General features: G+C 44.7%; 1 protein-coding gene and 1 long non-coding RNA gene across 2 annotated transcripts; one reads left to right on the top strand and one right to left on the bottom strand.

The window, feature by feature from the left end:
* Positions 1 to 446: 446 nt before the first annotated feature.
* Positions 447 to 17,579, bottom strand: KDELR2 (KDEL endoplasmic reticulum protein retention receptor 2). The gene is made up of 5 exons (XM_019753661.2): positions 17,359 to 17,579; positions 9,028 to 9,128; positions 5,883 to 6,041; positions 4,524 to 4,776; positions 447 to 2,531 (listed from the first exon to the last, which is right to left on the bottom strand). The coding sequence occupies exons 1-5, from the start codon at positions 17,447 to 17,449 to the stop codon at positions 2,497 to 2,499; spliced, it is 639 nt and encodes a 212-aa protein (XP_019609220.1). The 5' UTR covers positions 17,450 to 17,579; the 3' UTR covers positions 447 to 2,496.
* LOC109459299 (uncharacterized) lies at positions 17,572 to 22,049 on the top strand. Its single transcript, XR_012489901.1, has 3 exons — positions 17,572 to 17,891; positions 20,171 to 20,666; positions 21,790 to 22,049. It is a non-coding gene; the product is annotated as an uncharacterized LOC109459299 (long non-coding RNA).
* Positions 22,050 to 27,950: the final 5,901 nt, after the last annotated feature.

Below are 27,950 nucleotides of genomic sequence, written 5' to 3' on the forward strand. Positions count from 1 at the left end.
GGAAGGAGGATCATGTTAAATCCAGGGTCACAGAGCTGGAGTGTGAGGGGTCAAGACTCTGAAGGCGGCTTACTCAGGTTCCCACAAATCGCTTTCTATTGAAACAAAATCATAGCTTGACCTTTCCAGAAGTTCTCCAACCTCGTAGCACCTTTGGAAAGGCTGGGCAGGATTATCACAGGGCCTTCCGCCTGCACCACTTTTTCTTTTTTTTTTTTCTCACCTATTTTCTCTACCTTCTCTCTTGACCAGACTGTAAGGAAGCAGGAAATGTTAGTAATCAACACTGATTGAACTGTGCAGGGAATGGACTGGGCCTATAAGCAGCCAACAGCCAGCAGCTTTTCAGACTAATCACTTAGTGAGCAAATTGGTTAACTGCTTTATTTCTCTTCATGCTTACACTGAAAAAAAGTCACGCAAATAAAACAGCTCAATAAAAAACATTAGTTACCTGATAACCTTTATTCAGGAAGTGAGAGTAACTCTAAAACAGTGCTTCGTAAGGCGCGTCACACAAGGCCTTTGTTTCCGTCGTGTGCGAGGACGCTGGCCCAGTCCTGCACTCCCACTGCGGCACCCTATTTGTTAAGATGCCATCCTGGTTGGGCACAAAATGGTGGTCACATCTTAGCCAATTTTATTTTTACTTGGGCAGAATGACTAGAGAAAGCATTGGTACTTCATACATCAGGTGGTGTGAGAGGTCCCAGAGCCTCTGCTCTCCAGTGAGCCTGCCGCGCCTGTTTGATTTACATGCACAAAAAAACGTGAGGCCCCCCCACCCCACCCCACCCCCAGTTCGGGCAGCAAGCAGTCTGCTCCACTCATGACAGGATTTCCTCCCCTTCCTCCATGTTCTCAGGATCTTCCAAGGAGGATGAAAACAAACTAAACCAAGACTAAGATGCTGGAAAGAAAGATACTCAGACACAGAAGCAAAACCATGAGGCAAAGGGTGAAGCAAAGTGAGAGAGGTAAAGACAGGAGGTTAAACTATGCAGTCACACAGCCAGCTGAGAAAGATGTTAGGAGACACGCTAGATGAAAAAATAAACCCCATCCAGCTCCCTTGTTCCACACTTGAACATGGCAAGCAAAACTACTATGTCCTCTTTGTAGTGAGCAGTTAGTATGTAACACTTTAACACTTATGGTGCATCACATAAAAACGAAGTCATTTGCTTTTGTATAAATAAATAAAAAAATGTAGCAAATCATTCTAATGGCAAAATCAGGAGGAAAAATTCCAAATTTTCCACAAAATACAGAAAGTTTTAGGTTATTAAGTGGACAGTAAGTGTTTGCAGCTCTATAGAGAGCTTTCTTGCCAATTGAAAAACAAAAACCATCCTGACATAGGATGTTCCAAAAGCCTAATTCATGAAAAAAAGACAATTTATTCTGTGTTTAATAAAGTGTTTATTAAGGTGGTAACACAAGATAAATCATGCAAGAGTTCAGTAAAAACGAAACAAAAAACAAAAAAATGTAAGCGTATAAGGAATGGCAACTGGTACTGCCAATTTTTAAAAATGTAAATCATTTTCTATCCAAAAATGGTATGAACAACCGTTTGAATCTCAGCATGGACGTGGTTGTAGTAATCTTTTGGAATTATAAACTAAAGTGATAGGTAACTACTTGTGTTCTATTCCTCAGAGGAGTAGAGTCCTAGATCCAAAATAATCAGGAATGGCCTTCGCATCCCCCACTCAGATGGCAAGCAGCCCAGAACCCCTGCCCACCGAATTCTTTGACACCCTTGGGACAGTCTCAAACTGGCGTTTCTTAGCAGGGGAGCAGGGCAGGCACCTTTGGTGACTCTCAAAGGAGACTCCATCTACATTCAGAATCTTAAAAATTTGGTAATGAAAACCATAAGACTTGCATGTCATCCTTACCAACCTTAAATGTAGTGTTGTGATGTCGAAGGAAGGATTTCCACATCAGGTGGGAAGAAATTTGAACAGATATACCAAATTGAACATAGTGTCTCAGATTTCAAACAAATATGACTCATCTTTTGGCAAAAAAAAAAAAATAATAATAAAATAAAATAAATATAGTGGAATGCAAGTTTGATAGCTAGAAGAATGTGTAATCTACCAACTGTCAAAGAGTACAATTTCATTGCAGACACAAAGAATCAACAATTTCAAAGAATTTAAAAAAAAAGAGGTTTGCACTATTTCTCACAAAATCTTCACTTTTGAAACTACCCCAATTGAAGCTACACACTGAATTTATTAATACAGCATTAAGTTTTTTTGTGTAAAAAAATCTTTGTACATAGTAATAAAAAAAGATAAGGCAAGATGCATTAAACAGAAACCTCCTGGTTCTTTTCCTCTGCGTTCTTAAAGAGCCTCTGATGACCTTCCGCAACATTAGAGTTAAGTTTCTGATGTCCCCTATCAAGCATCTTGTGCCTGTGCTGGTAGGAATTCTGTCCGAGCACCCTGAAGGACAGATGCCGCTGATGGTCTTTGGCACTTACGCTGGCAGACTGAGCTTCTTTCCCTTGAGTACTAGAATGTGAAAGAGAGGAAGAGAAAACAAAAGGTGACTGATATTGACAAGCTTAGTTTCCTTCTTCCCAATCCTAGACATCTGTCACTCACAGTCAGATGAGATACTACATAGTCATGTTCGAGGAAATAAGCTTTTGGCAACCAACAGCCATTTGATTCTGGTGTCAATAAACAAAGCCCTCTTCACTATGGAAATGTCATGCACACATATACTGGAATTTTCTTCATGCACCCAGATGCCATAGCAATTATATTTAAGAAATACAAATTTGATTGAAATTGTCACTAAATAGCAACTTTTTTTTTATCATGACTTTCTCCCCTAATCAACATATATTAAAATGTAACTGTTATTATGTACAGAGGTCTATAAAATTGGATGTTAAAAAAAGAGGTAACGTTCATAAGCCCTTGTATTTAGCAATTCCACCATTAGGAATTTTACTGTATAGCAAGGGTCTGTGGTTTGTGGTTGGGTTTCATGGGCTTCTGAATACCCTAAAACTATATGCCTAATTTTTTTCCCCTTTCTCCTGCCTCCCCCCTCCCCACTCCAGTTCAAGCCGTTGTTTCTCAGTCTAGTTGTGTAGGACACAGCTCCCTGGCCCATGCCGGTCTTATGAGCCTTGCGCTCCCCCTGCTGAGGCAGTTGGTCAGCCACTCACAGCAGCTCACAGCAGCTCTCGCTGGCTGCCGGCCGCTCACGCTGGCCACCGGCCACTCATGGCAGCACACAGTAGCCCACAGCAGCCCACCGCAGCTCACGCCAACCTCCAGCTGCTCACAGCAGCCCAGCTCCAGGGAGAGCCATTGTTCTCAATCTTAGCTGTAGAGGGCGCAGCTCACTGGCCTATGTGGGAATCGAACCCCAAATCTTGGCGATAGGAGCACAGCGCTCCAACCACCTGAGCCACCGGCCAGCCCTATATGCCTAAATTTGTGTGCATATATATAAATATGATTTTGGGGGGGCAAGGACCATAGCTTTCACCAGATTTTTGTGAAGTTCTCATGTCCTATATTCACAGAAATGCAGAAATGTTCATTACAAGGATTCTGACTTAAGCACTGGCTTTTCATGGCAGCAATGTAGGCAGCAAAATAGAAGTAACAGTCTGAATACCCATGACCAGGGGGCTGAGTAAGTGCATTTTGGTAATACACACAATGAAACACTATGGCTATTGAAAATTATGTAGATTTCAATTTACTGACATAAAAAAATGTGAGTGGGGGAAACAGCCGATTCTGGAGTCCCATGTGTAGTTTACATAATGTATCTGTATGCACAGAGAGATATAGAATTACATTTATTGAAATTTCATTAGCAATAATTAATGACCCTTGAGTGGTAAGATTTCAAGTGACAGCTTTCAGAATTATCAGTTCTGATGTAATTTTTCAAAATGAAAACAGTAAAGCTATATAGCAAGAGACAAAAGACTGAAAACCTGATTCAGAATTTAATTTGACACTTGTTAAAATGTTTTTCTGGGGGCGGCCGCATGGCTCAGTTGGCTACAGCGCGAGCTCTGAACAACAGCGTTACCGGTTCGATTCCCACATGGGCCAATGAGCTGCGCCCTCCACAACTAGATTGAAGACAACGAGCAGCTGCTGAGCTACCCGAGGGGCAGCCGGATGGCTCAGTTGGTTAGAGCGCAAGCTCTCAACAACAAGGTTACTGGTTCAATTCCCGCATGGGATGGTGGGCTGCGCCCGCTGCAACTAAAGATTGAAAACAGCAACTGGACTTGGAGCTGAGCTGCGACCTCCACAACTAGATTGAAGGACACGACGTAGAGCTGAGGGGCCCTGGAGAAATACACTGTTTCCCAACATTCCCCAATAAAATAAATAAATAAATAAAGTTTGTCTGCAGCGAGTTCTTTTTCAGAAAGCCAGTGCTAGCCTGGCAGCGTGCTGGGCTAGGGAGCTCCTGAGAGCACACGCCGTGGGCACAAAGCAGGCAGGATGCAGATGCCGTACCTTTAGTGATGTACAAGTAGAAGAAGTCGCAGTAGAGGATGGTCTGGACCACGCCGGCCACCACAGCAATGAGGTCGAAGAAGCCCTCAAAGTAGAAGCGCCAGATCCAGTTGACGAGATAGAGCGCCCGGTAGAGGCCCAGGAAAAACAGGTAGTGGGTGGTGATGGTTTCCGCCTCTCCGGTCTTGCTGATCATGAACAGCTGCGGCAGGATGGCCACCGACTCCAGGTAGATGGAGAAGGTCCACAAAATCTGTGAGAAAAACCACAGGTTTTGGTCAGCAGCCAGTGCCCGCCAGGGGTTCACAGGGAATACTCTTGCTTTACTGCGGAGCAGCACAAAAAGTGGGGAGTCTGGGCAGAGAGCCCAGGACAGAGGAGCTCAGCAAGTTCATAAACCACAGAAACCTGAGCTGCATTTCAGAGGCACAGACACTCCCAGTGACCAGCCAGATCACCTGGACACCTACCTCTGCCTCAGAACTTCCCTTACCTTATCTGCCCAATGTCATGTTCTTCCCTGTATAATTCTCTGTGAATCGACATATATGACGTTTCTACTGGATCAGCCTGTCCCACTCCGAATCTGGGGTCCCAAACCAGCTCTGCTCTCTTCAGGGTGGCCACACTGATAACCAGGCTCCTTAAACTTGCTCACTGCTATTTTTCCTCACCAGCTGGTCTTTCCAGACCATCCAAATATTCTCACTATTTTTCCTATTCTTTAGGCTCTTTGGGTGTGGTTAAATCAAAGGGCTAAGAAATCAGAGCTGTAATTATGCAAACTCTGTCCAAAGTGGCACTTTATTCAGGCTGACGACAGAAGGACTCATGAGCAGTCCCTTGGAGGGTTTTAAAAGCTCAGACACTCCCGGCACCCATCAGACGACCAAGGGTAGTGCGATGATGTAACCAACCCCAGGATGCCAAGAGAAGGACGAAGCACTTAGGAGCAGCCATGGGCCTGCACAGTGCCAGGGGCGCCACGCCAACCACATTTTCTAAAGCTGAGGAGCGGAGCAGCACTGCTTAGGGGAGTCACAGACAGTGTTAATGTGCCACCCCCATACATGAAGCAGCAAAAGTTGGGTTAGAGCGGGAGGTCATGTTCATCAAACACTCAAACAGGCAGAGAAGCCAAGTTTATATTCTAGAGGAGTCAGGTAATAACCTGTCGTCAGACACCCAAATACCTGGAGGCTTAATTCCTGTCCACGATGTATTTATTAATACACCAAATAGTGTATGTTGCACCTGAAGTTTGCCAAACAGAAAAAAACACAGAACCCCACATTCTCTGCAAACAGGCCTTTTTCCCTAGAGAACCAGACAGCACCACTAAATAATCTCTTAACTAACCTCGAGAGGAGAGAAATCATGATTGACTAGAAACGAGAGGCCTCCCACAGGGACCACCAGAAACTCCACTCGGAAGGTATCGTGATTTCCATCGTAAGTTGCCTTAAATTTCATGTAGATCAGGTACACCGTGGCATAGGAGCAGGCAATGTAGATAAGCTACAAACAAAAGAAAAAACACCAGGTCATCCATGCCTTATCATTGTTCCAACTCCCTGGGCTTTCTACATCATCCATATATATTTTTTAAATGTAAAATTTCAATATAGTAAAATTCACTTTTGAGGGGTACACAGCTCTATGAGTCACATAACCACCACCACAATCAAGGCACAGATCGGTGCTATCACCCCGCAAAAAATTCCTCTTGCTGCCCCTCTGCAGTCAAGCCTCCCCCCAGCCTAACCTCTAGCAATCACTGATCTGTCCTCGGCCCCTAGAGTTTTGCCTTTTCTAGAATGTTACATAAATAGAATTATAGAGTATGTCACCTTTAAGACCAGCTTCTTTCAAGTAGCATAATGTATTTGAGATCCAACCATGCTGTCGCAGGTATTAATAAGACAGTAACCTCCTTTCTATTGCGGAGCCGCAGTCCACGCATGGATGTACCACAGTTTGTTCATCCACTCACCTGTGAAGGGCAGGTGGGCTATTTCCAGCTTGGTGGGTGGTGGATAAAGCTGCTATGAACATTTGTGTAGAGGCTTTTGTATGAACATAAATTTTCATTTCTCTTGGCAGTGGGATTGCTGAATCATATGTTAAGTATAAGTTTATAAGAAACTGCCAAAGAATGTATTTTTAATCCCATTTTAAATTATTAGAATGTAGCTTAAGAAAAAAAATGAATGCAAAGTTCAATGCAGTTCAAAACCAATTCACTTCCCTCCAGCATAGTATTTCTTAGCTAGTGCTTTTCTAAAGATAAGATAAACAATGTAATTCATGTTAAACTTTACGATGATGGTTTTTTACTTAAATTGTGTTACTTTAACACTGAACATTCAAATTGTTGCTTTGAAATTTTGTCTGGTTACAAAACAAAAGTAAAACCAAAAGTAAGTGACAATTTGTAAAACATTGCTGCCTATGAGGGAGCAATTCCAGGTGCGCTGCCATCTAGCTGCTGAAGGGCTCCCAATCACATTTTATGTTCCTGCACATTCAAAAGTCAAACACCATATATTCACCCGACCCAAACAAAAGTCTGATATTCTGAAATTACACCAGTTTTCAGACTGCAGAATTTTAAGCCCAAGAACCAAAGAGCAGGTTTAGCCTATGAAGAGAGAACTGGGATCCTGTGGGTACACTGGCTGGTACTACTGCTTAGGAAAACCGCCCTGCAAAACTTAACGAGGGGCAGCATTTGGGCCATTGAATAAATAGGAAAATGAAAGCAATCACCAAGCCCTCATATGCTTAAAAACAAAATAAATAGTCAACAAGGTATTAAAATTGTTAGTCATACCCATCCTCCCAAAAAATCAAGGAAGATGAGTATCTTATACTGTTACAGGAGTTCTCTCCACACCCAAATCTATGTATACGTGCATATGAATAAATTAACATATAATCTGCATGTATAAACACAACCTGTGTACAGAGTCCCCACCTGCAGAACATCCTCCCGAGACACTTGGGCCGGGGTTCTCCCCCACAGCACCCAGCCTACAGCCCAGCCATTATGTCCATCAAGGCCCTAGCAGCCCCTGGGGAAAGCAGCATTTCTCTTCTCATCAGTGCTTGGCATTTAAAGTAAAAAGCTACCGTGTTTCCCCAAAAATAAGACCGGGTCTTGTATTTTTGCTCCAAAAGACGCATTAGGCCTTATGTTCAGGGGCTATCACCCTGAAAAATCATGCTAGCGCTTATTTTCCGGTTAGGTCTTATTTTCGGGGAAACACAGTATGAACACATAAAACTTGACCCTTCACCTGATTTGCAGGACGTGCTTGGAAACTAGAACCAAGAAAGCAGTATTCCTCTGAAAGCTAGGTATCCTGAGGGCTTCTAATACCTGCTTGGACAAGCAGGGACCTAGGCATTTTTAAAGTAAGCCGATTTCCTGATTACTAGGCTCCCATCACTTAGTAATGAAGAATGGAATGATCATAGGGTAACTCACATTTGCTTTTTTAGGAAAGACCACAGACTCAAATGTTGTTTTGCCACTCTGACCTGTGCTTATGAAAATGCTTGGGAACACAGTGTTGGGGAGTTGTTTTCCATGGCACACCAATAGGCTTCAGCTTAAACCTCACTTCCTTGGGTGTGCCACTAACCAAGTGCCTACAACAGTGCCCGACACACAAGTGCTCACCAAGCCTTTGAAGAACGAATGAGTGCATGAATGAATGAATGAAATCAGACTCCTAATCTACATCCTGAGAGCCGCCATACTTTTCTTTCATAGCACCTATCATAAACTGCAGCCATTCCCTTTTACTGGGATGACTGGTACTCCGCCCACCAGACCATGACTTCTGCTTGTTTCTGCCCTGCCCCAGTGCTAGGCAAGTGCCATGTCCTGTGGGTGTTCGGGAAGTACATGTCCAGCAATGTGTGAAAGAACGAGTGTGCAGCGTGTCCCGGCAGTGCTATACAAGATACAAGATGCACACATTCTGTATTTTAACAGTTATACATTTGCTTTCATGTGGATTAGGAAAAATGTAAGGACACCAAAGGTACCATGGATACCACTGTTCAGGACAAATTAAAAGGTTTAAAAAACGTATTTAGTAAATTATGGTACAGATGTCATTTAAGCATGACAAAAGTAATAAAGATGGCACACACACAGGAAGTTTAAGAAATATGAACTTACTGGGGGTAAAAAAGAAGTAGATGCCTACACAGAGTCCAGCCCTGGCTTTCATTCTTCTTTCTGAATGAACCTGCTGGGTTTCCTGGAGAATCTGTAATTTCCCACTGCTTGAAAACATAATGGTTTCCCCTCTTTCATATCAAGAGCCTTAGAAGTTTATCATACTCAAGGAACTTAAGATTAAAAAATTTCTAAGTGCAAAGCACTTTAATTAGATACTGCTTTGAAACTGTAAAAATATGCTTAATGGTTAAGTTTCCATAGGTCTGTGTCTTATGGATGCAATACATTCCATTGGATGCTATACCATACCTTCATGGACGTATTATATAATGAAATAAATGACGTAAAAAGATCCAGGTAACGAGTTGTGAAGACCAGTGCAAAGAGAAGCTGGCTTTTTCCAGAAATACCTACAGAAACAAAAGGACAGTATTAGAAAAGCCTGGAAGAGCTTTATGGTTCTTGTAGACAACACTGCGGGAAGTGCAGGTCTGGAAAGTGGACACCAGGGGCCAAACGCTGATGTCTGAAATGACTAAATAAATGAGTGGTTTTAGTTATTCTTCCCCTTACCATCCCTGAACACTCTCCTTTGGGGAGGTTTCTTACTATGATGGGGTTAACTACAGGAAAGTGACTTGGTTATGCCAGAGCCAATATACCAAGAGGTGCATTGTTTGAATACGTCACATTAGGTAAGAATAAGTTTATTTCAAAACTTCTGCTATTATTTAGTGTTGTAACTTGTCTGTTATCTTTAGCACCTTTCTTTCCATTTTAAAACAGTATCTCATGGTGACCAATCTTTCAAGGACAGAGCTGGAATCTAATCGGTTGAGGAGATGAGGAACTCTGCTTCAGATAAGAATCTGGGCATCAACTGAATAGTGGTATGGCCTCCCAAGGTGGCTTCGTTTGAGAGTGCAGCATTTACTTGGACATGTTAAGATTTTAAAAAATTCCACTGCTTAGATTCATCACACAACCAACCTCATACTCACCTAACAGGGTGGGGACCTGTTGCTACAGCTAGTCTTAAAAAGCAGCACTTTTTTTTTTTTAACACCTTAAAACTGTTTCCACCTCCAGAGCAACTGTTATGGCACATCCAGACTCAGCTGGCGAAGTCTGGAAGGTCACATAGCGTGCACTGGGCTTTTCTGATATTTGTATTTGGCCCAATATTTATGTGACAAAGGATGTGAACTAAGGGTTTCAGATGTTGGTGGTTGAGTGAATTCATTAAGGAAACTGAATCTTAACTAGACACCAGAACCCACCCACCCTCATCTACATGGCAAACCTTACACCACTGAGCATGTATTTAACAGAAATGTCACTGCACCCAAATTATTAGCAATACTACAGAATGTAAAAATCACAATAAAAAACACATTTTACAAAACAATTTTGCAGCATGTTGAAACTATAGGCTTGGATTTAAGAAGGTTACTTGCTGTGTTTGAATAATTGCAGTTCCAGCCGATTTACAACACCCAAGTAGAAATTGAAGAAAAAGATGAGTCTCCCCTTCTTCCCTTTCTGGATCCATCAACAGTAACCAATTTCAAGGATTAAAGGTAGACTACAGACAGTAAGCCTGCTCCTTTTAGTTGTTCCCCAGTAATGAAGAACTTTATTTTCCTATCAAAGATCAATGTTCCAAAGTAGAAACAAGAGGCTGCCGTCGACACAGAGACCACGAGGGAGAAGACAAGATGGGGGAGAGCAGGGAGCACAGTCCATATTTGATGTTTGTTGGAGCCTTGAGATAAATTTACAGTTAACTTCCTGTATGGTTCTTTCCAATATTTTAAATAAAAAATTATAGGATACATATGGGCAAACTTTGTTGTAAAGGGTTTATTCTAATGGAAACTTGGAAGCCAAGCAGATTTGAAATTTTGTCCTTTTTAGCATTCCTATATTAAAAATCAGGGACTAATCCCCTTTGCAACCCAATGCACATGTCACTTCCTATGGGAAGTCGTCTTTGAAGATGCCATCCCTCAGTGCTGTGTACTCTGTACTCAGTCAACAAGTGGCAACTGCTTCTTCCCAGCTGCTGCCCTGGCTCCTACTACATTACAGCACTTACAAAATGCACTGTGATTACCTGGTTGCTTGTCCCCCTCCCCACCCCCACCAGACAGAGAGCTCCCCAAAGGCCAGGGTCCTGCCTTATTCCACGTGGTATTATGTGCTGAGCACTGGGCGTGACACACAGCAGGGCTAAGGAGATATTGCTGAATGGATGAACAAATGGACAAAAGAAAATGGAATTCTTTTTATTTTCATGTCATGGGGTAAATTCTCATTTTGTGGTATTTTGGGAATACTTCCAAAGAGTTTCGAAGTCATACTGTGTCTCTGACTGTAACAAGGCAATGTGCTCTGGGCTCTGACCTAATTTACTTCCAGCCAGAGGGTGGGGGAGCCCCCTGAGCAGAGCATGGGGCAGGAGAGAGGGACAGGCAGCATGTGGCCTGGAGCTTGTCCCGTGGTGCAGAACCCATGCAGGAAATGCCATGGCAGAAATCTGAGGACGCTTACACAGTTCTACCCTCTTCTTCCTGGCCTGGGATCCTGATTAGCAAGTAGCAGCTTTTTCCTTCAAAACAGAAAAACTGTCCTGTCCTCACAGGAAGGCAGGGATCCCAGCTGAAGACAGAGGGGGCAGGGGCAGGAAATCTCCTTCTGGGGGGAAAACACCTGCTCAGATACCAGAGGGACTCCTATCGCAGGGGCTCCTATCCCCAGCTTCTCTCCGTTTTGAGACCAGAGTATGTGAAGGCTATCAGGTGACAAGCTCTCAAGAATACTCGCTCTAACTGCTTCTGTAACAGCCATCCTAATACCAAATGCGCCGAATATCCAAATTAAGGAGTATAACTTGTAAAATGAAACTCAGTCATTAAACTTAACACCATTCTTCTCTTTTCCCACTGGACCAAGTTAAGTTTAATAAAAGCCCACGACTATATACTCCACTGTGTTACTTTAAATTATGCTGTGGGTTAAAGTTGCATTTCTTATATTCCCACTGATTTATAAAACAGAGCCCTCAACCAAACAGGAAAGCTTTCCAGGAATGACTTTTGTGCTGCTAACTGCTGAGATGCAACCAAGCGGTGTAGGTCACACCATGAGGATAACCTGGACAGCAGCATTTAACAGGGCTCCTGGGCACCATGCTCCAATCATTGTCTCAAAGATCGGATACTCTCCTAAAGGCGTCAACTTTCCCTGGAAGCAGCCGTCCAACCATCAGAAACAGACTCACTCCATGGCCCTTGTGACTCACGGACAGAAGGTCTGAGTTCTAGCTCAGCCCCTGAACGCACAGGGTAAGCCTGGGCCCATTACATACCTGCCGCCCACCCAAACCTCACTTCCTGCATCTGTCAAATGGGGACAAGTTATGCCAACTGTGTGGGACTGTTGGAAAAACTGCTTTATACTATTACCTGCCCCACTGTAAATGCTTGATAAACGACAGCTCTTACTATGTACTGTTTTGACATTTTTCTTGTTTTCAAAGAAATCCATGCTATTTTTATTAAAAATTCCATTGAGCTAAAATATATGGAATAAAAGGCAAAAGGACCTTTTTTAACACCCTTCCCACCTCTATTTTAAGTGCAACTTTCCAGGTCTTTTTTAAGCCCCCTTCCTACTCCTTCTTTCTAATGGCTGTACGGTGTCCCACAGTGTGAATATTGCAACTTTCGTGTGACCACTCCATTAATGGACATCTGGGTTGTTCACAATTTTCCTTCTTACAAATACTGCATTAACACCCTTTCATCTATAAACAGTGTTTAATACTCATTTAGGTACAACGAACATCTTTATATAAAGTTTATTCACACATTTTACAATTTTTGTTGTTCAGATTCCCTAGAATTGCTGGGATAAAATGTATAAAACTTTTGATAGAATACATTGTCCAATTTCTGCTAGAAAGGCTGTACCAATTTACATATTCACTAACACCAGATGAGAATGCTCTTTATTTCACAGCCTGCCTACATTAGATGTTGTAAACCTCTTACGCCCCCCCACCCCCCACCCCGCCCCAGCGGGCAAATGATGCTATGCATTCTATTGGAATAGCCAAGCGCCTAACTACTAGTGAGGCTGGGCACTCTTTCACGCTTCACTGGCTTGTGTTATTCTTCTGTGAACTGCCAACCTCATCCTTTTTATTTTTGTAGGAGTATTTTATTATGGAGATTAACCCTTTGTCACTGAGATATACTGCAGATTATTTCTCTCAGTTTATTGTCTTTTACTTTTGATGATATTCCACATTAGTAAGTGAACTTGGGGAGACGTAGCACCATGATTCCCACCACTTCCCTGGTCCTATCCAGGACCATGGCTTGAACGTACACCAGCAAAGTCTTATACCTCTCTTCACAGGGTCTTACACACCGCTTGTTGGGAAGTCATGGAGCCTTCCCTGGAATCCTTCCTGCCACGTCAGTCATAGGACTGACTGCTAATATGGTTTAATACCCTATATTCTAATCTTTTTACATCTTATTATTTCAACTAAATTGCAGCTTTCTTGAGTGCAGAAACTTTTATAGTTGCAAGTTGCTGCTCTGAATTGTGTCCCCGGTGCCTTGCACATAGTGGGTGGTCAATAAATGTTTGAGAACAATGATTATTGAAGAGATTGGCACTCAAAAAACAGGTAACATCTGCTACAAAGAAGGAGCTGGGGGGCGGGCCCGGTGGCTCAGGTGGTTGGAGCTCCGTGCTCCTAATTCCGAAGGCTGCTGGTTCGATTCCCACATGGGCCAGTGGGCTCTCAACCACAAGGTTGCCAGTTCGACTCCCGCAAGGGATGGTGGGCTCCGCTACCTGCAACTAAGATTGAACAGGCACCTAGAACTGAGCTGCCTCCCGGATGGCTCAGTTGGTTGGAGCGCGTCCTCTCAACCACAAGGTTGCCAGTTTGACTCTCACAAGGGATGGTGGGCTGCGCCCCCTGCAACTAACAACGGCAACTGGACCTGGACCTGGAGCTGAGCTGCACCCTCCACAACTAAGACTGAAAGGACAACAACTTGACTTGGAAAAAAGTCCTGGAAATACACACTGTTCCCAATAAAGTCCTGTTCCCCTTCCCCAATAAAATCTTTAAAAAAAAACCCCAAAAAAACAAAAAGAAGGGGCTGGGAATGTGATGCAAACACTTCCTGAAGTATTCAATGGCAACAGTAAAAGATGAGGTGCTTTCCATTTACTTCAAAAATATAAACGGTCCAATTCTGAAATGCAGAGACACTGGTACATTCCTGTCATGTTTGGGAGGGTGAAAAGACTACAGCCTACTTACCAACAGCTAACAACAATCTAAGCAATAGGTAGGTGCAGGGAACGGGGAGGCTAGGGGAGGATGGCGGGGCCTTGCGGCTCTCAGGATTCCACCAGTAATTTAAGCATAATACACACAGCCCTCTGAATAACAAGCAGCCTCCAGGAAGATACAGACAGGAAATTCTTCATCCACAAACCCAGGCTTGTTCCCCAAGGCTATCCAGGTCAGCGTCTCGGACAAGAATCAGGTGGTAACTTGAGCACACTGTGCATCCAGTTGCAATGACTGTTCAGGATTATGAGAAACTCACATTTCACTTGGGCACCCCTCTGTAATGACAACGGCAGACACAGGAGAATGCCAATCCATACAGAGCTAAACCAAGATCAACTTCTCCACCCCACTTTAAAACAGGTCCTTTATGGCAACCATTCTGAAATTAGACGGTCAGGAAAGCAGAATCTCTAGCTTCCTCCTCAATAACCTGCCTCATCCCTTACCCTAAGAGAAAAAAGCCCCATGACTCTGTAGCTGCAGGTGTGTTCAAACAGGTGCCAAATTCCTAAAAGGAACCCCAATACCAGTATTTTCAAAGAAACGCAACCTGGATGTACATGTCTCCTATTCCAGTTATCTGAGAAACTCATATCAAATTCAAACTCTTTCAAAAGTCTCTAAACAACTTTTATAATTTAGGATGGAAAAACAAAACAGCTAATCAAATTTAGCATTTAATTCTGAATAAATGATTTGGTGATTTTGATTTTTCAAAGGTCAGAAAATCTCACTAAAGAACTAAAATGATCCTAAGTCTGACAATAACAATAGTTTAATAACGCCCTGTAACTACAGGCTAACTGTAGGAATACTTAACACACATGAACTTAACTCACCTATTTATCTTTCTTATTATTTTGGCTGAAATATGTTTGTATTTTTCTAAATGCTCCTAAATCTCCCAAATGAAAATAGTGACTATTAAAAACCAAACAAACTAAATGGCAGACTTTCTCATTATCTCCTTATTACTCGAGTCTATATCTGGAGAATTGCACTAACTTCTTCCCAACATCTTAGTTTAGACACACGTTCAACTTAATGACTTGACAGATGAGGGAATTCTGAGAAACACATGAAAGAAGATGAAGAGACTCATACAAAGATTTTGGTGCAAAAATAAAGATTAAAAGTAGTATTCCCTGGGTGCGGGGGAAGTGGGGATAATGGGTGAAGGTGGTCAACCAGGTAAGTAAATCCTGGGGAAGTGACATACAGCATGCTGACTACAGTTAATAATACAGTGGTACCTTGGTTTTCGAACGTAATCCACGAGCTCTGAAACGTTTGAAAACAGCCGACAGCTAGGCCTCTGGATCTTGCACTCAGCGGAAGCTATGTGACCTGTTCAACTTCTGAGTCGTGTTCGAAAACTGTAGCATTTACTTCCAGGTTTACGGCGTTCATAAACCAAAATGTTTGTCAACGGACACATTAAAAAACCAAGGTACTACTGTACTGTATTGGATACTTGAAAGTTGCTAAGAGAGTAGATCTTAAAAGTTCTCATCACAAGAAAATAACTGTAACTATCTGTGGTGATGAATATTAACTTACTGTGATAATTATTTTGCACTATATACATATATCAAATCATTATGTTGTACACCTAAAATTAATACAATGTTATATGTCAATTATATCTCAGTAAAGCTGCAAAAAAACCATTTTCTGCGTGCAATAAAAAAAAGACCAAAACAAATGGTCTGGCGTCAAACATTTAAACTAAAATTACTTGGACAAAACAGATAACTTATTCAAACTCCTTGATTTCGAGTTACTGATTGCCTCTATTTCAGTCCTGGCTTTACCACTAATTTTCTCTACCTCCCTTAGACTCAGTTCCCTCCTCCACAGAATGGGAACAATAGCACCTCATAAAGTTATTTTAAGGTCTACATGGGGTAAGCCATACAAGGCACTTAGTTCACTACTTAGTACATAGCAAGTGCTTAAATGTCAGCTGTCACAATCGCTGCAATGACTTTGCTGTCATTGGAAATCTTACAACTAAATCTCTCAGAACCATATATAAATTGAGAGATCACCTCCAAGTCAGACACACTGGTTTCAGCACATGGACTTTGTGACATCGATTTTGTTGCTCAAAGGTCTTTTTTGTTTTTGCTTACTTCCTGGATCTCAGCTATGTTCCAGGGAGAGAGGTGAGGCCCGAAGACGCAATCAAAGATGTGGTATTACTTTAAAGGTGGAAATTTCTACAAATCAATCGGGTAAATGGAATCTCTGCCATCCAAGTCCGTTAGGACTCCATCTTTTACTGCCTCTGCAAAAATTAAGTTCTTGAATTGATGAAAAGTTATTTCACTGAGGCCATAGCACCAAAAATATGTTTAAGGAAGACACTGCATTTCAAGAAATCATTAAAAAATTCGCCAGTCTTAAGCTTTTAGGTTTAATAAGATGTAAAACTCCACAGCGTTAAGAACTGTTTCGGTGCCTCCGAGCAATGCAGGCATAAAATGTGTACCTCCAAGGAGGGAATCGCCAACTCACTGGTGACGTGGAGTGAGGAATTACGAGACGTCGGCGGTACCCCGCGGACGCCGCAAGTTTAAGAGAACCCGTTATCAGATGGAGGCACTCAGAGTTTGACAAACTAGTGTGTATCGCAAAGTATCATTAAGTGTCCCCGAGAAATTCGCTTAGAGACCTCCCCACATTCCCTCCCCAGGCAGGCGTGATCCTGGACCCGAGAGGCGGGTTGAAGTCAGCAGACCTCTGAGGACAGGTCTTACCTGACATCCTAACCTAAAGGCCAGTCCCCGAGGGGGCTGGGTAAGGAGCGGGTGACCTCTTCCCGCGCCCGCCCCACCTCCCGGGCAGGCCTGGCTGCCACGTCAAGCCGAGCCGGCCGCGGTCCTTCCCGTCCTCCTCCCGCCCGTCCCATTGATTCGCAGGCTCCCCGCACCTGCCGGACCCCCCATCCAAACTTTTCAGGGAGAACAGGGCCCAGCGCTGTCCAGCTGGCGCCGCCTCCGCCCCGACGGCTCAAGTTCGGGAGCGGAGCAAGTGCGGAGCCGGGCCCAGCGCCGCGAAACCCCGCCCCAGCCTGAGCGCCCACCCCGAGGGGTCGCAGGCGTCCTGGGGTCCGGCCGCCCGCCAGGCCGGCCGAGGGGGTGTGTCCGGCCAGCGCAGGCCCGCGGGCCGTGGGGCGACCGAGGTCGGCGGGTCCTCCGGGCGACCCGGCCCCGCGCCCAAGCCTTTGCCCGGCCTCGCCCGCCGCTCACCGGCGCAGGAGCGCGTCTTCCAGATCTTCAGCAGCAGGATAACGATGGCCGCCAGGTGGGACAGGTCCCCGGTCAGCCGGAAGATGTTCATGGCGGCGGCGGTAGGCGCGGTGGCCCCGGCGCTCGGCGGCTCAGGCGGAGGCGGCGGCGGCCCCAGAGAGGAAGCGACGAAGATGGCGAGAGCGGGCGCGACGTGGCCAGGGACGTGGCCGAACTGCCGGCGCACGCGCGAGGCAGTCTGGGAGAGCGGGCCGCCTCCAGGCCCCGCCCCGGCCCCGCCTCTTAAAGGGCACGCGCCGAGCGCAGACCCCCGCGGGGACTGTCAGCTCCTGGGTTCCCTCCCGAACACCCCGAATCCTCGCCAACTTCCCCTTGCTGAGTTTCCGGCTTCTCCTCGGATGCCAGCGATTTAATTTTTGAAATGACACTCCCTTGTGAGCGATTTTTTGCCTCTCATTAATCTTAGCTCTATAAGCTTACTGTATGAAAAAGTGGACGAGAAAAAGAATTAATCCGTAATGGCATCACCCAAGGTAAGGTCAATATTGGGGGTGTCGGGGAGGATACGGCTTGTGCGGAGGTCTAAAGATTTTATTATTCTGGGGACTCTCTTTGAGAAAGAGTGCAAAATTAGGTAGAAAGTGAACAATTCTGTAGGATGAGAAAATAAATCACAAGAAATTACTAATGGAATGAAGCTGACAAACAGGACCCTCAGCATAATTTGCGGGCCCCAGTGCCAAATGAAAATGTGGATCCCCCGTTCAAAAGCTGGGAAAAAATCTGTTAAAGGTACTAAAATATAACACTTTTCCCTGTCTTTTGCAGTCTCTCTCGACTGGGTGTGTTTCCTGTTTGCTATTTAATGTCATTCTAAGTGAAGAAAAAACTTTTAATTATGATCATGAACTTTACTGTTTGTCTTTACATTGGGCAATATCAGTTCTGGATACAAATATCAGAGCATTTACCACAGATGCGGAATCACTGAAAGCACCTTATTCGTATCTCATGACTTGTCCATGGAGGGTGCCTGGAGCTGGTCAGAAGAGATGAACACAGGCCAGACCCAGGCAGGATTGAAGGAGGATGAGGGGGTCCACCAGGCATAGTGCAGCCTAGGGAGCACACTTTTGGGTTTGGGGATACCGGATGGGTCAGTGTTGTTGCTCCAGTGAGCCAGGGCCAGCCTTGGACTTGGATGGAGTATGTACATGGGCTTGATGGCTGCTGGTTCCCTCTCCCTCCAGCTGACCTTGCTGGAGCAGGAAGGTCCAGCCAGTCATCTCACCTTCCCAGGCGCCACCACCTCATTCCATGGCAACCCTCGAAGGTATTGCAACCTCAGTGCCAGGACATGCTAGGTACCTGGATCAGGGAAGGGTGAGAGGCTTGCCCCCGCTGAGTTGACCTTCAAATGGTGGGATGGCCAATGCCATTCCCTGCCCAGAGAGGCCACAGAGCACACGAGTTCAACCAGACCCACTCTGACCCAGCCAGACACCTGCACCGAGGCCCCCACGGAAGTGGACGGTGGCAGTGGGCACTGGGCTGGAGCAAAGAGAAAGCAACCAGGCTGCCAGAGCCACAGGAGAGCAGTCAGCCAGGAACCCATCCTGAGGCAGCAAGGAGGCGGCAAGAGTGGAACCATGCAGGGCGACGACTCTTGCACACTCTATTGTCTCATTTGATCTCACATGCAAAACACAAATTCAAAGATAAAATTATTAAGGATCTGGAGACGGTGACCACAGAGCATTAAGCCTTGAATGTGGGGCCTGCTGTCCCTGTGAGACTGGTCGCTCACCCGTGAAGCTAACCCTGCTGATAGATACCACAAACAGCACAGAAGCCAGAAAATAACACAATACGTTTATTAATTAACTGCCTCACACACATCTGTGATACTCTTTTTCCTACATTTCTTCCACTGCACACTCTTTGGTCACCTCTTCATATGATAATGGTCTTTGTATGTGTCTGTGTGTTGGAGTAACAACTTCAATAGTACAGAACATGGTAATTATTTTCTACTTTTTTATTGAGATATAATTATATTCCCTTAAGGGTGCAACATAATGATTCAATATTTGTATATATTGACAGATGATCACCGTTATAAGTCTAGATAACATCCGTCACCTCACATCATTACAGTTTTTTTCTTGTGATGAGAACTTTTAAGATTTCCCCTAATAGTACCTTTCAAATACACAATACAGTATTAACTATAGTCACCATGCTGTACATTACATGCCAAGAGTTATTTATTTTATAACTGGAAGCTTGTACTTTTTGACCATTTCGCCCACCCCCACCCTGACAACGATTTTGAAATATCTTCTAGAGAGAATAGAAAAATGATCTTTTCTCCATCATAGTCGATTGAAACATATTTTGATGGTTTGGAAAGATTTCTTTCATCTTCTCAACTTGTTATTGGTAATACCAGGGAATTTTTAACATAGTTGTCACATCTGGGAAAACCCCAGTCAAGTTATTTTATATAAAAGCTGCAAGATTTCAGGGCACTTCTACTGTTCTTGCTCAGAGACTACCATGTGATACTTTTTGAATTGGTGACACTCATTAACCAGCTTGCTGGTACTTCTTGTATTTCATGGTTTTGGTCGTTTTGAAATATATCCACAAATTACTTGACCCTTCCCTTAAGTAGGGAGCTTAATCCCCTCCCCCTGAATGTGGGCTGGGTTTAGTGACTCTTTAACAGAATATGGCCCAGATGATGTCATATTACTTCCAAGACTAAGTCATAAAAGGTATTCCTGCTTCCTCCTGCTTTCTCTCTCAGCTCACTCACTCTGAGGGAAGCCACCTGCAGGCTGTGAGGACACTCATGCAGCCCTGTAGAGAGGCTCCATGGTAAGAGACTGAGTCCTCTTGTGACCAGCCAGCAAGGAACGGGGGCCTTCTGTCAACAGCCATTTGAGCAAACCCTCTTGGAAGCAGTGCTCCCGCCCGTCATTGAGCCTCAGATGAATGCAACCTCAGCTGATGTATTAACTATAACTGTGGGGAAGTATAATTAAAATCTCCTGTCACACCAGTAAAAACTCTTCAGAATGTAAAAGAGAATGAAAGTTTTATTACTGAATAAGCAACAACCAAACTGTGATGTGCATCACAGGCAGTGCATTAATGAGATTTCAAAGACAGAATGAACATGGGGGAGAAGACATTTTCACACACAAAAGCTGCAAGGATTTACTACCAACAGACCGTCACTAAGAAAAATTCTAAAGAAAAAAGCGTACTTGAGGAAGAACGAAAACGATCCCAGAAGGAAGGTACGTGAAGCAAGAAGCAAGGATAATTCAGAATGGTTCTGCCGTGTTGGAAACTTAGGGAGCCCCAGAAAGACACAAGAACTTAGCACCTACCCTTTCATTAGGTAGAAGCTGTGTCCAGCCAGGGACAATGGCCTGTTTCCCAGGATGGAGTTTTCCACTAAGCATGAGAGGAAACTGACCAAATAAAAAATGTCTCCTGTACCTGTGTTCCCTTATGACTCAGAAATTCACCTCCTGAAGCAGCATTATTATTGTCCATTTCCACAGTATTTTCCAGAAATATCACTTGGTACTTAGTATAGGAAAGGCTAATCAAGGTTTTGGGGTGAATTTCTTGAGCAAGTGAGAAATGGCTCTCTATTCTTGGCTACAGGTGTAAATATCATTTATTTTGGGGACCTGTAGTTTTTGGTAACTAAGTAAAGTGTGTTTTGCAAGTATTATATATTTCAAATACATCTACCAACTGGTAAGTGTAAAACTCTGAAAACACTCTTAATATTTTGGTCCACTCACAGCCAAGCATAAATTATTTCACTGAGCCTCAATTTTTGGACATCTTGGTTGCTTCTGATTTAGGCCGCTCATTGGTAAACAGTGCCAAACAAATTGATTTGTGTAGTGAGATGTGGCTAAATTGTATAAATATTTATATACAGCATATACCTGTGTAATTCAGTAATGGGACTGTGGTCCTGTCACTTCCTCTTTTTTCTGTAAGTGAAAAAGATTCAGAGCACACGACCACTTTTCACTCTTGGAAATAGATACATAGAACCACCTTCTATCAGGACAATATGAAATTAAACACTGGAAGCATCCAAGTACTTTGAGAAGGGTGTCCCCTCTTCATCTCCACCTCCATTGTGGATATTGCATGTGTAGATCTTTTTTGGTATAGAGTAGGCTTTGTGAGCAATTTTTTTTTTTGGTAAAATTACAGCACTTTGGCTCATATTAGCCTAGTGATACCTAAGAGATTTGTAATTTCAATCTTCTAGAGCTGATGAGATAGTTTCAGTCTTAAGTAACCATCATCAAAATGTTCAACACACATTTCAGTTTGCTGTGAAACCTAGTGATATAAAGTTGTACTGTGTTTTCTCATTTCTTTTTGCAGGTAAGTTTGCTGTGAAAATGTAAACCTCTGAAGTGTATGAGGTTATATCTGAGACTTATTTCTGCATATTATGTATCTGAATCCATGATATCTTCAGAAGGACTATGAATTATGTGTGTACACATATGCGTATATTTGCATATGCCTCAATACAGACACACATATGCGTATGCACAATTTTGAATAATGTGACGTTATTTGAAGAGAACTTTCTGCAGATTCCTTCATGAGTCAGGATTAAATTAATGATTATTTAAAGACCCTTGAAAATTCTGAGGATAATTTTTTCATGAAGTAGATTTGGTGACTGATAACACTTAGAATTGACAAAACAGATGAAATGGCATGTATCTTGCTTTTCCTCCTCTGTAGACTAGTTCTCTGCTTCTCTGGCCCACCCAGTAAGTTTACATCACTTCTGTTCCAGAGAACAGCCACAGTGAGCCTGGAATCTCTCGATATTTATTTAAGACCCACTGGAGCAGGATTCTGACTGGCTCAGCTGAGGCCGGGGACCCAAAGTCCAACAAACTAGCCTCACAATGACACATTGTGGAAAATGGCCGCCCAGGGTCCACTGGATTTACTGGGAGGAGAGGCAGTGTGTAAAGCCTGTGCAGACAATCAAGAGAGCTGTGCACTACAGTCTATGTGGCAGGGGCCCTGTCTCTCACTCCACTAAAAACATTCCAGGCACCTTCAGGCCTCAGGATTCAGGCCAGAAGGAATGGTCATCTTCAGTCCAGCCCAAAGCTTGTTCTGATTCCTCTTTTCAGGCCTCTAGACTCACCTTTTTCCAGGATGACCGCTAGTATGATTTATATTTAGAAAGTATCCACATAGAAAGATGATCACGTAGAAGTTAGCATCAGTACGTTCCCCAGCAGCTACATTTAGTTTTGAGCGACAGTGCATGTGACAGTCCAGTCCAAGTTGTGTTGTCCCAGTCGGTCCCCCACTTCAAGGGCTCAGAGTCTTGTTTCACCCAAGGTCATCTTGTTACATCCAATTCTGTATTTTGCTTTTTTACTTATTATATCATAAGCATTCTTCCATGATCTTAACAATTCAACATTCTAATCGCTGTATCACATTCCAACAAATGACTGTCGTGTGGCTTATTTTGCTGATCCCCTATTATTGGACATCCTGGTTGCTTCTGATTAACTCCACAAGGAACAACAACATACCTCAATGTCTCTTTGCATTTGTGGGTGAATTTTCAGTCCTGTCTTTCTCCTGGGGTTCCCCTCCTCAAGCAGCTCTTGGGGGATCCCTGAGGGATGTGGTGGCCTGATGCTTTGGCGGCTTCTATGCTCAGAACCACTGCTTCTGCCCAAGCCATTTGCATTCCCCGAGCGCATTCCCTCTAACGCATAGGAGTCCTACAGACACAACTAAGGCCACATGATGATGTCTGCCCCACGTGCAGTGGGAGAGGGCAGTGCTTCCAGTCTGATGCTCTCATCTCACGTCTGGGCCTCTCCTCCCATAGCTCTCACAGGACAGGACCCAGCTCACTCCCCTGGTAAGGGAGTCTCCACCTCCCCGCCCCAAGAGGGCTGTCCCTTTCCCCACCCCACAGGCCTTCCTGCTCCTGGACACTGAACAATAGGGACATCCATTTCCTTCTGTGTAAACCCCCTCACTAACCCCAAATGGTCCAAGAGCACACAATCACTGTGTTTATTCAAGGCTGGGGACATCAGGAATCCAGTCAAACTCTCTTTTAAATATTTTCCTCACCTGTAGGGCACTATCAAGATAAAGATGTAGTTCACGTGCACAACTAAAGACCCCGAACCCCTTGGTCTGTGGAATAGCATCTGGTTCCATGGTGACCTCACAGCTTTCCCCCAGAACACTGCGTGGGTCCTACCTTCCTGTGACTAAATGGCCCATCCTGGTGAATTTCCTAAAAAAAGGACATCTTCAAAATAAGATAATCAGCATGTTTCCATCCAGAATCCAGAACTGCCAACTAGCCCCCAACACAGATCCCTTGCTGACATTTAAAGCAAACCAAGTCTGGGGTATAGGGTACTACCCTGGGGTATAGGGTACCCCCCTATACCCCAGGATAGTATGAATGCATCAAATGGCATATTTTATTTCAGGGGTTGCAAACACACAGCTGGGCTCCATCTGGCTCACGGGAATGTTTCCTTTGGTTCATAATTAATCATGTTTTTTTAAAGTTTTGAGTTGGTTGCCAAGATTTCACCAGGACTTTTTAAGTGAAATACTGGATTTCTGGCTTTCTTTGAGAAAGCCTGAAGATCAGGCATCATACAGATGGAAGACGATGGCTCTAGGGGGTCAGGTTCCCGCTGCAGATAGGGTATCCATTCTCCAGCTCCCCGGTGCCCAGCCCTCCCCGTTTTCCTTCCCCGTCCCTGTGTCAGTAAGCCATCATCCTTGTCCCCGTGTTGTTTTCTTACACCCACCTACATGGTACGTTTGCACTGCATTTCTGGCCTCTGCAGACTTTGACTTTGCAACTCTGGCTTTAAGGGTCTGGATACAGATGGCTGAACTGTTTCATAGAAAGGAGGCAGTCATTGTCTTGAGGAACTTGGTAGCCCCCTCTCTTGATATTATTTTGGTTTGATTTAATGGGCAATCATCGAGCATTTGCTGCATGAAAAGGCCAGCAGCAGCTGGGCCAATGAGAAATGAGGTTGATGACAGGGTTATCGGCAAGTAGACAGCTGGTTGCTGAAGCCTGGGTGTGCGAGAATTTGCAAAGGGAGGGTAAACAGTGCCCAGGGCTGCCTTAATAAAGGTCAGTTAAGATAAGGACAACAAGCCTTCGCTGTAGTTTCCTGTCAGGGGTGATAGCAGTTCAGGAGATGACGGCTGAGAAAGCCAGACTGGCACGTGCTGAGAGGTGAGTGGGTGGTGAGGAGAAGAGGCAGCCAGTGTAGACAACAGCCTGAAAGATCTGGTTCTAAAGGTGGGGTGAGAGGGCACCGGCCACTGGAGTTTAGAGTATTTTGAGAGGGCTGCAGTGGACGGGGAAGGAGTTAGTGGGGAGTGAGCTGTGGTCCCTGGAGCAATGAGACGCCTGGGAGCTTCAGGAGGTGGGAATATAGCACAGTTGGAGAACTAGCTCTGAACTGGAGTTAAGGGCAAGGCCCAATCGATCACCACGCGATGAAGATGAGGGCAGGTACACAAAAGTTCACAGATGGAGAAGGTGAGGGAATCCTGCTTGAGGGAACCCTTTCTCTTGGAAGCACCAGCCCAATCCAGAGATCTTTGAGGCCTCCTTAGAACTGCGATGGTTATATCCTAGGCACCTGATAAGGGAGTGTTTTGGGCTGAATTGTGTCCCTGCCCCAATTTCATATGTTGAAGTTCTAACCCCCAATACCTCAGAACGTGACTGCATTTGAAGACAGGGGCTTTAAGGTGGTAATTAAGGTTAGGTGAGGTCACATGGGAGGTACCCTAGTCCAACAGGACTGGTGTCTTCAGAAGAAGAAGAGACACATGAATGCACACACAAAGAGAAAAGGCCATCTGAGGGCATCGTGAGAACGTGGCCATCTGCAAGGAGTAGAAAGCAGCCTCGGGAAAAACCAAGCCCGCCGACACCTTGATCTTGGACTTCTAGCCTCCAGGACGGTGAGAAAAGAAATTCCTGTTTGTTAAGCCACTCAGCCTGGGGTGTTTTGTTACAGGAGTCTGAGCAGACTAACACACAGAGGAACAGGACGTGTCAAGAAAAGAGAGAAGGGCTTTCTGCTGAAGCCACCAGCATCTGTACACCCGGGAACAATGACATTAAAACAAAGAACACGTTACACACAACAACAATATTGCCATGCAGAGGAAGAGCTTTAGATTTAGGCAGACCCAAGTTTGTGATCCAGCAAGTCACATAACCTTCCTGAGTTTCCGACGCTTTATTTGTAAAAAGGAGAAAATAACACCTACCTCAGAGAGTCACTGGGAAAGTAAAATGAAATGAAATATGTAAAAACACTGAGCACACTGCCTAGTAACCACCGACTGATGTGTAAGTAGGCTATATGACCTTCTTAGTATTACCGAGAGATAAGTAAATCCTTGGGGCAAAGTGCCTGCATTCACACCTAGTCATCTGGTGAGGAGTTGGTGGGGGGACGCGGCGTCCATATTAGCTCACGTGCAGGGCTTTTTACTGACTCAGGTATAGAATTACCATGAAATACAACCCTAGGAAACCAAATTCAGAGAGGCTGACCCACAAGATGTTTTCACCCAGCACTCTGCCTGGCACATAGTAGGCAGTCAAAATGTATTGGCGAATGTGTTAATGACCGAAGAAAGTTCACTGAGAAATGTTAAAAGATTGAACATCTATAGCCATCTGTTGATGGGTATATGAGTTAACCCTCTTAGGGTTGCAAGTGACAGAAACCCATTCAAACCAGACTAAACCAAAACATTAAAATAAATTAGAATTTTAAAATGGAAGGAGAATTTGTTGGCTTGGAAACTGACAAGTCCAGAAGCCTGCTTCAGGCATGGTTGGATCCAGGGACAAAGAGCTGTATGGCGTGATCTCTCTTCTGCTCTCCTGTATTGGCTTTACATCCATGCAGGTGCACTCCAGGGGGTGGCCCTGGCAGCTCCCTCCAGGCTCCCACCCACTATACATCCAACAATTCATCCAGAAAAAAGGAAGCCTCCCTTTCCAAAATAGTTCTAACTTGAGTCTTGAATTGACCCTGAGCCCCTAGCCAGAGTCACGAGACCATCCTTATCCAATCAGCATTTCTCCAGGGCCTGGAAGTAGGGGAGGGATAATTTCCCAAAGGAAAACCAGGGAACTTTGTCCAGCATAAGGGAGACTGGTTGCTAGGCAGGCACAGACCGGACTGAGTGTATCTAGAGAGGTGTCAGGTCACTCATGGGTGACTGGGTGAGAACGAGAAGCATGCCACCTGGAGGACACAGGAAGATGGGTAATCAAGCTGTATTGGGTCCAGGGAGGACCCAGGGCCCTGAGGATTTTAAGGAGGCTGGAATCTGTACCAGAGTGCCTGATCAAGGGGTCACACGGTACACTGAATGCAAAAGCAGCCCGGATTCTCCACCCACTCTGAATCCGCACCTCTGCAATGTCACTTTACAGCATATCTCAAGGGTGGAGCCTATTTCCTTCCCCCTAGGTGCTGGGCTGGCTTTGTCACTTACTCTAACAACAGACTGTAGTGGAAGGGATGGTGTGCCAGTTCTGAGCTTACAAGGGGTCTTCTATGCCTTTGCTTATTCTCTTGGACCCCTGCCTCTACCATTTGAATGATCCTGGCTATCTGGCTGGAGGCTGAGAGGCCACAGGAACCCACCCCAGCAGACCTAGCCAAGGCCCCAGACATGGGGGAGCCCTGATCAGCGAAGCTGACCCGCTGACTCACAGATGACAGTAGATACATGAGTGGATCCCCTGACCCCAGCTCAGGTCAGAACTGCCAGGTAGCCCACAGACTCAGGAGCATAAGGGGCTGCCATCTGAAGCACCCGAGTTTTGGGACAGACTGGTACATGGCATTGGTGGCAAATCGATAACCAATACAAGGCAAGTTAGGGAGAAAACTTAGCTAGTACTTGGCTGGCCAACCTGTGCCCCCTGCCATGGGGCTGGACCTACCTGGGGAGGGCATGTGTTTCTAACTTGCAGGAAAATGCCGTATGGGCTACCTGGGCTGTGGGATCACACCTGTTTCACAGCCTGGTGGAGTCTATAATCTCTACAGATCTCGTGTGGGAATTAACTGACTTCCTGCCATGTTTCTCAGAGACACAGGCTTTGGAAAGTTATGGAAATTATCCAGCTGGACCTGCTGGGGAGAAACGTGCACCACTAGCCACAGCTGGGCATATTCCTCCACCCCACCCTTGAATTATACATTATGGTTTAGACATTTTTACATGGTGGCTGAGTGGGGAACAAAAGAACATACATGGCTTCAAAGAAGGGCCTGTGGGAGACTGGGAAGAACTGAATGGGCCCCGAACACTGCCCAGGAGCAACATTAGCCATTTGGTCCAGAGACATGTTTAGAGCCCATTTCAGACTTCCCTGGAAGAAAGTTCAGGAAAGAGGTAAACAGGAAGCTGTCTGATGCCCGGAGCTGCCAACCAGAGCGTGGAAAGGACGAAACAAGTTG

Source organism: Rhinolophus sinicus, linkage group LG10, assembly GCF_036562045.2.
Source record: "Rhinolophus sinicus isolate RSC01 linkage group LG10, ASM3656204v1, whole genome shotgun sequence".
NCBI classification, from domain to species: domain Eukaryota; kingdom Metazoa; phylum Chordata; class Mammalia; order Chiroptera; family Rhinolophidae; genus Rhinolophus; species Rhinolophus sinicus.